We start from the raw sequence: 12030 nt of genomic DNA on the forward strand, positions 1-12030 counted from the left end.
TTTCATTGTCCCCATAATTGCAGTGACAGTCAAAATATTAGAAACTAATACAGCTAAGCATTTTTGTTATAGAAAGAGAAGTAAGTAGGTCTTAGATTGTAAGCTTATATTATGTGCCTGGATTTCTATACTAACCAGTGATTGATTCAGGACAGAAATATGGAAAGTCACCTTGACTCACTGAAATTTGCATACAGCACATGGTAAAAATTAAAGTCAAAGATTGATCTGTGCCGCTTGTTTTCAGAAAGTATAGCTAATTGTGATGATGATTCATCACTGGATCACTCTCTGTGATTGCTCAATGTGGTTTTGAGATCTGGGAGATAAAATTGGTCTTCAGCAAAAGCACAAATCAGACGATAGTGAATCGGCAGCCCATTTTACACCCCAGCCCATTTTGTTTTACATTTAAAATCAATACAAAAATAAATCAGGCACTACGTAATATAGGCTGTCCATACGTTATTGCCCATTTCACACTTTTGCCAAAAGCTAATTTCAAACCCTTTGATAAGGTCAAAATTGCTAATGTCCAACACTCAGCAGCACAAATACCAAACACAACTTTAGAGAACAAATCCCTTTCAATTCAGAATCATCATTCAAAATGAAGCCAAAAGAGCAAATACATCCTTCCTCTGTTAAAACACAGCAGAATATCAGGGGAGGTGGTGGTGTAGTGTTAATGTCACTGGACTATTAATCCAGAGGCCCTGGCTAATGCCCTGGGGACACAGGTTCAAATCCCATGGCAGCTGGTGGAATTGGAATTCAATTAATTAATAAAAAGCACAAGGAAATCTCGAATTGAAAGCTACTCTCAGTAATGGTGGCATGAAAATATTATCAGTTGTCAGAAAAACCCATCTGGTTCACTAATGTCCTTTAAGAAAGGAAATCTGCTGTCCTTAGCTGGTCTGATCTACATGTGACTCCAGACCCACAGCAATGTGGCTGACTTTTAACTGTCCTCTGAAATGGCCTAGCAAGTCATTCAGTTCATTTGCAATTAGGGATGGGCAACAAATGTTGGCATGCCAGCAATGCCCACATACCATGAAAGAATAAAAAAGTTATCAGATCAGGCCTTCTGTTTTGCTGTCTTTGTAGGTCACCTATAAAAAAGCATTGGTCTGCATCAGTTACAGAGATTGCTGGTTTCCCTTGCTGTTACTCGATGACTTGACAGTGATTGGAATTGACATCAATTAAAATGTCATGTGGCAGCAGCATATGAAAGATGGGGTTAAACCTATTTTACTGCAATAGGTATCAGACAGTTAGATGGAGAGGGAAGGATCTTCTGAATCAGGGTAAGGGATGCCTTGAAATTACTACTTGAGATAACAGTATCTAATTGCATAACATATTCCTATTAAATGTCCTTCTGCTTTTCCAACAGAATAATAACTTGTTTAAAATATATATGAATTAGGAGCAGGAGTAGGCCACTCAGCCCCTTGAGCCTGCTCCGCCATTCAATAAGTTCATAGCTGAACTGATTACTCCACATTCCCAGCTACCCCCGATAATCTTTCACCCCCTTGTTTATCAAGAATCTATCTACCTCTGCCTTAAAAATATTCAAAGACTCTGCTTCCACTACCTTTTGAGGAAGAGAATTCCAAAGACTCACGACCCTCTGAGAAAAAATTTCTCCTCATCTCTGTCTTAAATGGGCGACCCCTTATTTTTAAACAGTAAACTCTAGTTCGAGATTCTCTCGCAAGGGGAAACATCCTTTCCAAATCCACCCTGTCAAGACCCTTCAGGATCTTATATGTTTCAATCAAGTCACCTCTTACTCTTCTAAATTCCAGCGGATGCAAGCCTAGCCTGTCCAATCTTCCCTCGTAAGACAGCCCGCCCATTCCTGGTATTAGTCTAGTAAACCTTCTCTGTACTGCTTCCAATGCATTTACATCATTCCTTACATAAGGAGACCAGTACTGTACACAGTACTCCAGATGTGGTCTCACCAATGCCCTGTATAGCTGAAGCATAGCCTCCCTACTTTTGTATTCAAATCCCCTCACGATAAATGATAACATTCTATTAGCTTTCCTAATTATGTGCTGTACCTGTATACTAACATTTTGTGATTCATGCACTAGGCCACCCAGACCCCTCTGCATCTCAAAGCTCTGCAATCTCTCACCATTTAGATAAAATGCTTCTTTTTTATTCTTCCTGACAAAGTGGACAATTTCATACTTTGCTATATTATACTCCATTTGCCAGGTTTTTGCCCACTCACTTATCCTATCTATATACCTTTGTAGCCCTCTTATGTCCTCTTCACAAGTTTATATCCTACCTATCTTTGTGTCATCAGCAAATTTAGCAACCATACCTTCAGTTCCTTCATGCAAGTCATTTATATAAATTGTAAAAAGTTGAGGCCCCAGCACAGATCCCTGTGGTATACCAGTCATTACATCTTGCCAACCAGAAAATGACCCATTTATGCCTACTTTCTGTTCCCTGTTACCTAGCCAATCTTCTATCCATGCCAAAATGTTACCCGCTACGCCATGAGTTTTTATTTTCTGCAATAAGCTTTGATGTGGCACCTTATCAAATGCCTTCTGGAAATCTAAGTACAATACATCCACCGGTTCCCCTATATCAACAGCACATGTAACTCCCTCAAAGCACTCCAATAAGTTGGTTAAACATGAGTTCCCTTTCACAAAACCATGTTGACTCTGCCTGATTACCTTGAATTTTTCTAAGTGTCCTGCTATAACATCTTTAATAATAGCTTCTAACATTTTCCCTAAGACAGATGTTAAGCTAACTGGTTGTAGTTTCCTGCTTTGTGTCTCCTTCCCTTTTTGAATAAAGGAGTTACATTTGCTATTTTCCAATCTAGCAGAACTTTTCCCGAATCTAGGGAATTTTGGAAAATTGAAACTAATGCATCAACTATCTCACTAGCCACTTCTTTTAACACCCTAGGATAAAGTCCATCAGGACCTGGGGACTTGTCAGCCCGCAGCTCCAACAATTTCAGTACCATTTCCCTGGTGATTGTAATTTTCTTGAGTTCCTCCCTCCCTTCCATTTCCTGACTTACAGCTAATACTGGGATGTTACTTGCATCCTCAATATTGAAGACTGATGCAAAATACCTGTTCAGTTCATCTGCTGTCTCCTTATTCTCCATTATCAATTCCCCAGACTCACTTTCTATAGGACCAACGCTCACTTTGTTAACTCTTTTCTTTTTAAAATATCTATAGAAACTCTTATCGGTCTTTATATTTCTAGCTAGCTTTCTCCCGTACTCTAATTTTACCTTCTTAATTAATCTTTTAGTCATTCTTTGCTGTTTTTTATATTCTGTCCAATCTTCTGACCTGCCTCCCATCTTTGTGCAATTATAGGCTTTTCCTTTAAGTTTGATACTATCTTTAATTGTTTTAGTTAACCACGGACGGCGGGTCCCACTCGTGGAATTTTTCTTTCTCGTTGAAATGTATCTATTCTGTGTATTCTGAAATATCCCCTTAAATGTCTGCCACTGCATCTTTATTGACCTATCCCTTAACCTAATTTGCCAGTTCACTTTAGCTAGCTCTGCTTTCATGCCCTCATAATTCCCCTTATTTAAGTTTAAAATACTAGTCGAACCCACTCTTCTCTCCCTCAAACTGAAGGTAAAATTCAATCATATTATGACCGCCCCAACTTAGGGGTGCCTTAACTATTAACATTAATTAATCCTATCTTGTTGCACAATACCAGGTCTAGTATAGCCTACTCTCTGGAACATACTGTTCCAAGAAATTATCCCAAAAACATTCTATGTACTCCTCACCTAGCTACCTCTGCCCATCTGATTTTTCCATTCTATATGTAGGTTAAAATCCCCCATAATTATCGCTGTACCTTTCTGACAAGCTGCCATTATTTCTTCCTTTATACCACATCCTACAGTGTGGTTAATGTTAGGTGGCCTGTACACCACTCCCAAAAGTGACTTCTTGCCTTTATGATTTCTCATCTCTACCCAAAATGCTTCTACATCCTGGTTTCCTGAACTTAGGCCATCCCTCTCTTTTGCACTAATACCATCATTAATTAACAGAGCTACCCATCCACATTTTCCTAGTTTCCTGTCCTTCCTAAATGCCATGTACCCTTTAATATTCAGGACCCAATCTATGTCATCCTGCAGCCATGTCTCTGTAATGGCTATCAGATTGTACTTATTTATTTCTATTTGCACTCTCAGTTCCTCTGTTTTGTTTCGAATGCTACGTGCATTCAGATACAGAGCCTTTAGTTTTATCCTTTTATTATTTTTGTAACTTCTAGCATTATCTATTGATTTACTCTTAGATTTGTATGCTCTGTCCCTTTCTGTCACAGTCTGTTTATCATTTCCCATATTAATACCTTTCTGTCTTGCCTTGATTTACCATATCTTCCCAAATTTGATCCCTTGCCCCCACTATTCAGTTTAAGGTAAAGCCTCTGGTAAAATAGAAGAGAAAGGAAATTCAAGCAAGTATAATAAGCAGATTAAGAGATAAGAATAAAATGCTGCTATTGTTAATACATTTGTGGATGTTATGAACTCCAATGAGATCAGAACTAAACATTTTAGAAGAGATTGTATCATACATAACTTTCAAAAATTGTTTCAATGAGGATTACAGGACAGCATGCCAGAAAGAGCACCAGGCATACCTAAAAATGAGGTGCCAACCTGGTAAAGCTACAACACAGGGCTACATGCATGCTAAACCATGGAAGAAGCATGTGATAGACAGAGCTAAGTGATCCAAAAACAACCAGCTATCCTCCACATGCAGTCCTGAATGGTGGTGGACAATTAAACTAACCAGAGGAGAATGAAACATCCCCATTCTCAATGATGGGGGAGCCCAGCATATCAGTGCTGTCATGCAGGGCCCCATCTGCCAAGAATGAGGCACATGAACATTGATTTTTAAACAATTACTGGAGTAAAGAAAGAATTTGCTTTTTAAAAGAAAGCAACACCAGCCCCGTGACTGGAAAGACATTTGCATATTTACAGACAGTGCTTAAAAGGGACAAATGACCATTTCCGGTCACAATCAATCCACAACAGACTTTTGATTACCAGACGTTGAGGGTAGAGGAGCTCACATTCCAGGTTGACTGCTAAGATAGCCAAATACACAAACGGACGTGGTCACACCCCCTCCTAGTCATATGACTAACCTGCTGGGCAACCTGAGTTTTTTTTTAGTTTGAACTTGCCAAAGAGTTTTTAGAAGGCAGAAAGCTGTTTGCTCCTGGACTGGAAAAGACCTCTCTCCAGTCTGCTCTCATCTCATTCTCACCAGCATCAGAATCCATTGAAGACATACGAACCCCAAGAGAGAAAAGTGAACAAGGTTTAAGAATAATACTGGGCCCCAATGAAAAGAAAGATCTACCTACAAGCAAGGACTACAGTGAGCTTAAAGAACAGTAACAAAACAGTAACAAAAATTCAGAGATTGCCTCAAATCTCTTCACTATTTTTCTTATGCTCTTTTCTGTCTCTATTTATTTATTTAGAGATACAGCATTGAAACAGGCCCTTCGGTCCACTGGGTCTTTGCCGCCCAACAACCACCCATTTATACTAATCCTACATTAACCCCATATTCCCTACCACATCCCCACCATTCTCCTACCACCTACCTACACTAGGGGCAATTTACAATGGCCAATTTACCTATCAACCTGCAAGTCTTTGGCTGTGGTAGGAAACTGGAGCACCCAGCGGAAACCCACGCGGTCACAGGGAGAACTTGCAAACTCTGCACAGGCAGTACGTATATATGCATGTGCATATCGTGTATGCATGCTAACATGAGGCGCGGCGTGCATCCGTAGGCGTTAACTGAATTATAGTTTAAGTTTGTTTTAATAAATTTCACTTTTCTTCTTTAATCCTAAGAAAGCCTGTTTGTGCTCATTTCTTTGCCTTATAATTGGAAAGCGGTGAACAAGGATTCACCAAGGGGGAGCTCAAAACACAGTGTGTTAAAAAACAAAACCCTGTTACAATAAGGCCAGTTGAAGGCTGAGAAAGACACCTAGAGACCTTTCTCACCTGGTCATAACAGTGCAAAAAACAAGGTTGAAGCATTTTCAACCATCTTCAGCCAAAAGTGCTGAGTGGATGATTCATCTCAGCCTCCTCCCGAGGTTCCCAGCATCACAGATGTCCTTCTTCAGTCAATTCAATTCACGCCACGTGATATTAAGAAATGGCTGAAGGCACTGGATACTGCAAAGGCTATGGGCCGTGACAACATTCCAGCAATAGTACTGAACATTTGTGCACCAGAACTAGCTGAGTCCCTAGCTAAAGTGTCCCAGTAAAACTACAACACTGGCATCTACCAGACAATGTGAAAAATTGTCCAGTTATATCCTGTCCACAAAAAGGAGAACAAATCCAATCTAGCCAATTACTGCCCCATCAGTCTATTCTCGATCATCAGCAAACTGATGGTAGGCGTAATCAAGAGTGCTATCAAATGGCATTTACACATCAATAGCCTGCTCTCTGCTGCTCAGTTTGGGTTCTGCCAGAGCCATTTGGCTCCTGACCTCACTACAGCCTTAGCCTGAGAATGGACAAAAGAGCTGAATTCAAGAGGTGAGGTGAGGTGAGGTGAAGTGAGAGTGACTGCCCTTGTCATCAAGGCAGTATTTGACCAAATGTGGTATCAAGAAACCCCAGCAAAATTGAAGTCAATGGGAATCAAGGGGAAAACCCTCCACTGGTTGGAGTCATACTTAGCACAAAGCAAGATGGTTATGGTTGTTGGAGGCCAAACATTTAAGCTCCAGGAGTTCCTCAGGGTAGTGTCTGAGGCCCAACCATCTTCAACAGCTTCTTCAATGACCTTTCATCCACTGTAAGGTCAGAGGTGGGGATGTTTGCTGATGATTGTACAATGTTCAGTTCCAGTCGCCATGCCTCAGATACTGAAGCAATCCGTGTCCATATGCAGCAAGACTTGGACAGCATTCAGGCTTGGGCTGATAAGTAGCAAGTAACATTCACGGCACGCAAGTGCCAGGGAATCACAATCTCTAACAAGACAACAAGAGAGAATCTAACCATCTCCCTTTAACATTAAATGGCATTACCATAGCGGAATCCCCCACTATCAACATCCTGGGGTTACCATTGACCAGAAACTGAACTGCAGCAGCCACATAAATACTGTGGCTACAACATCAGGTCATGGGCTGGGAATTCAGCGGCAAGTAACCCACCTCCTAACTCCCCAAAACAAGTCCTCCATTTACAAGGCACAAGTCAGGAGTGTGACGGAATACTCTCCACTTGCAGGGATGGGTGCAGCTCCAATAACACTCGGGAAGCCTGACACCATCCAGGACAAAGCAGCCCGCTTGATTGGCACCCCATCCACCACCTTGATGCACAGTGGCAGCAGTGTGTACAATATACAAGATGCGCTGCAGCAACGCATCAAGGCTTCTTAGGCAGCACCTTCCAAACCCACGACCACTACCATCTAGCAGGACAAGGGCAGCAGATGCTGCCAACACCTGAAAGTTCCCCTCCAAGCCACATACCATCCTGACTTGGAAATATATCGCTGTTCCTTCACTGTCACTGGATCAAAATTCTGGAACTCCTTTCCTAACAGCACTGTAGGTGTAATTGTACTAGACGGACTGCAGTAATTCAAGAAGGCAGCTCACCACTACCTTTTCAATGGCAATTAGAGATGGGCAACAAATGTTGGCTTTGCCACATCCCATGAAGTGAATTCCAGGATGATCCAGATGAGTAATTTTGGAAGATGAGAGCAGGACTAGATAGTGCTGTATGGGGTCCAGTCAGAACTGACGATGAATGGCTAAACCTGTTGTCTGCCAGAAAACGTTCAGGTCTGTGCATAAATGGGGTTTCCATCACACTCCCGGCAAAGTAATCTGACAGAGCAGAAGCAGCTCTAAGGAAATTTCCAGCCATACTGTATTACTAGCAGCTTGTAAGTTTCTGGCACTATTACCAGCAACTGTACTAAAAATGTTCATTCTCCTGAAGCTGGAAAATCAGCCAAGGTCGGCAGTGGAACTTTGTCAGAGGTCCCGCCACGATGGAGATGCACTCCAATTCTACAAAACTGGAAAATCTAGACATATATTTTTAAGCAAATTGTTGCAGTAGAAATTTTGCTATAACACTAAAACCATAAACACCATGAGAAGATCAGCAGGAGGGAAGTGGGAGACCAGTACTCAAGAGTCCAAGCAATTGGGATCAGAACAGAAGCAGAAGGTCTTGACATTCAAAGATTTTGCTGGTTCCCATGGCCTTTGAACTACCAAGACTCCACATTTTTAACTCTCAATTTTGTCACTCTTCAATTCTCCTCTTCCTTTCCTCTTCTCACTTTTTGCCTCCACATTCATGTATTCTTGTATTTCCATCACCAATTGTATAAATGTGTACTTCAACTACAATCAAAATGGGGGGAAATTAGGACGAAGTTCAAACCATAGTATCCATTATATTGTATACTTACTTCAAGCCTTGTGCGATCTTGCAGTGATACACTGAGCTATTTCACTCCTTCATGAGCCTGTCATCCTGCTGTGTTCCACTGCTCTGAGTTTAATTCTCCGCACTTTTAGCCCATAGGGACAAGTTGAGAGAACATACAGTTCTAAAATTCCTACAAATTGTTCTCCTTTCACCCCTCCCCCAGAAAAAGTAATTGAAATCATCCATTTGAGATTCTGTACATGTCTAAGTGCTAGAAGCCAACTTAATAATCAAGATTCAGAACTTCATGTCCCTGGTATCTGTCAATCCAATAAGAGTACCTTTGGAAGTTAAAACATATTACATATAATTGATCAAATATGTCATGATGAATCATTAAAATGTTCCAGACACAATTTATTTCTACTAAATAACTGACAGCTGACAAATGCACTTCATGGCTCTTCATGTTAGTTTTTGTGAACATACTTATCAGAATTAAACTTCATTGCCTGTGGATTTACCTTTCTTGGCTTTAGAAACATCATTCTTTTCAAACAGCAAGTACCGAGGGCTTTCAGGAAGAAAGGGCAGAATGGCAAGTTGTACTGCAGCTGGAATTGCATTCAATCCAAACATTAAAGGCCAACTGGACTCCTTGAAAAGATAGAAAATATAATCAGCATTACACTCGAAATCATATCAAACAGTAGGAATAAAAACAGAAAATGCTGGAAATACTCAACAGGTCTGGCAGCATCAAGAGAGAAAGAAAAACAGAGTTAACAGGCTGAATTTTTATTCCTCTGTCCCGATCCCACCGTCAGGAGGAAATATGGGTCGGTAACCCACACATGCTGGCATCGGGACCCAGAGGCCGATTTTTGAGGAGGAGTCCAATTAAATGGCTGTCTCTGGGAGCCCAGTGCAATTAAGGACAGAAGGCGGGCTCCTGAGGCTGGAGGACCAATAGGAGGTGAGAGTTGCTGAAGTAGGTAGGGGAATGAAAGGGCTCCTCAAGATGGAAGTGCCCTCTGAAGAAGTTTTCAAACACTAAAAATAAGAAGTGCTGCCAGACTACCATTCTGAAGGGGGAAATCCCTCCACAGGATGGCCTGCAGCCACAGCCGTAGCCCTGTAGCAATTGCAGCTTGGTCAGAGGGGGGGTTAAATTCAATCAATGGTCCCCCCCCCAACCCAAGTATATCAGCAGGAGGCCACCTTAAATCATCGGCCAGTCTTCAGCCTCAGTGGGGGGCCCACCTACTCCAGATGGCTTCTGACAATTTTAATTGGCCTAATTGGTTACTCGTCACTGGCAGGTAGGTAGCCGTCACCCTGCAACTGTTACAACCTCCATGTAAGTTGCCCGGTGGTGGGACCATGGTGGCAGACTGACATTCTGACCAGTAGCGGGAAATTGCAGGCTCACCTGCTTCTGGTCCCTCCTTTGCAGCCCTTCGAAAATTCAGCCCAATATTTCAGGTCTGGGACCTTTCATCAAAACGCAACAAACAGTAACTATCAGGTGCAAAATAAAAACCAAAAAAGACTAATGTAACATTAGCTTTTGCAACTAAAAGGGTAGATCATAAAGTGAGAAAGTTTTGCTACAGCTATACAAAGCCCCAGTGAGACCACATCTGGAGTACAGGTTTAAGCATCGCATCTTAGAAAGCATAAACTGGCCTTCGAAGAAGTGCAGCGCAGATTCACCAGAGTGTTCCCAGAGCTTCCAGGGTTAGTTTATGTGAAAAGATTACATAAACTAGGCTGGTATTCCTTAGAATATAGAAAGTTAAGGGGTAACGTCATTGAAGTTTTTAGAATTTTGAAAAGAATTGATCGGATAGGTAGAAAGAAATGTTTAGTGCTGGTGGGTGCGTCTAGGACCTGAGTCCAAAACCTTAAAAATCAGAGCCATGTCATTCAGGAGAGAAGTTAAGAAACAGTTCTTCACACAAAGGGTGGTGGCCGTGTGGAGCTCTCTCTGACAAAGAGCAGCAGGTGCTAGCTCAATTAATAATTTTAAGTCTGAGATGAATATATTTTTGTTAGCCAACGATATTAAGATGTATAAAATTAAGGTGGGTATATGGAGCTAGGATTTCGAACAGCCACAATCTCATTGTATGGTGGAACAGGCTTGTGGGCCTGAATGTCCTACTCCTATTCCTAAGTTCCTATAAACACTTTGTGTACCACTTACTTTTCCAACTGTCTACGAATATTTGCCACAATGATCGCAGCCATATGAGAATCCAACATCACATCTCATCACTCGTGCAGACACATGTTGTCATTATAAATAAAAATGATACAAGGCACAGCTGGTATTCCTGGTCCCCAAGCAAGAAAAGAATCTCAGAAAGGCAAAGCTACTTAATGAAATGGAAATAAAGTGCAATGTACTAATCACCAGTTTGAACCCTCCAGTGATGATCCTTCCAGGTCCTGCAGTGTCAATGGAAGGGTACCTAATTTACATGGAGCCAGTGGCTGTCTGCACTGCTGCAGACACATCTCCAATATCTGCCTGTCCCATGTAGCTGGAAAATCCAGCAGCTGACTGTCATCTGGGGAAGGTTTTGGCCTGGTCACATCTCCACAACATATACACAGCCCCTCTTCAGTCCCCTGCGCAATCCAGTTTTTTTTTCAACTTACATTTTATCAGGACTCCAGAGCAATCCTCTGACTAGAGCCCCTACCCAATGTGGCCCATGCACATCTATCTGGATGTTGACACTTGTCATTTCACTTAGTGTACTGGCATCCAGTGACAGGATGGGTCCCTACAAAGCCAAGGAAGTGGGAGCTTCCAGTCTCCGGCTCCACTTTGAGGCTGTCCCCTGACATCATTGATTTTTATTACTGGGGTAAACCAGGGTCTACTCCTTACAAGGCTGACTGGAAATTCCTGAAATCGGGACGAACTGGCACAACCAGATCCCTGCCATTTTCAAGCAGATCCTCTTGGACTCCCATCAGAGTCACAGCAGGAGTTTGGTGGAACATCTGAGGATATTCAAAATCAGTATATTTTGGTGCTGTACTGATATTGCCGCTGATGTGTCACAGCGTATCAAGAGGCTGTTTGATTCTGTTCTACAGCCAGTGAACATTCATTTCCTTTTTTAAATGACATGTCAATGTACTTTTTCTACCAGCATTCTGTAGTTGCTGAGAATTTATCCGAGAGAAGTGGTTTTGCATTATGCAACACAGGTGCAATATTTATTCCATAATAAGAAGTATTTTTCATTTATTCATTCAAGGAGTGGAATATTGTGCATTGCAATGTTTACAGTGGTTACAACAGGCACGGAGTAAAGAAAGATGGACTCACTGCTGCCTAGTAGCCCCATTAATCAAATATAGCAACTCAATTGTAGTGCTTTTGCCATCACAAATATCTTCTCACTACAAGGGGCAAAGCAATTGTCCTGTAGATTACAGAATAAATTTGATTAATGTTCTGTACTTTGGCTTGTGAAAACAGTGAT

General features: G+C 41.6%; 1 protein-coding gene across 5 annotated transcripts in view; it reads right to left on the reverse strand.

Annotated features, from left to right (window-relative positions):
- slc2a9l2 (solute carrier family 2 member 9, like 2) overlaps positions 1-12030 on the reverse strand; it is a 542218-nt gene that overhangs the window by 246066 nt on the left and 284122 nt on the right. For all 5 annotated transcript variants that reach the window (XM_068040353.1, XM_068040334.1, XM_068040343.1 and 2 more), the window contains one exon: positions 9049-9181. In XM_068040353.1, coding sequence (XP_067896454.1) covers positions 9049-9181 — 133 coding nt within the window. The remainder of the gene's footprint in view (positions 1-9048; positions 9182-12030) is intronic.

This window comes from Heterodontus francisci, chromosome 1, assembly GCF_036365525.1.
Source record: "Heterodontus francisci isolate sHetFra1 chromosome 1, sHetFra1.hap1, whole genome shotgun sequence".
Lineage (NCBI taxonomy): Eukaryota > Metazoa > Chordata > Chondrichthyes > Heterodontiformes > Heterodontidae > Heterodontus > Heterodontus francisci.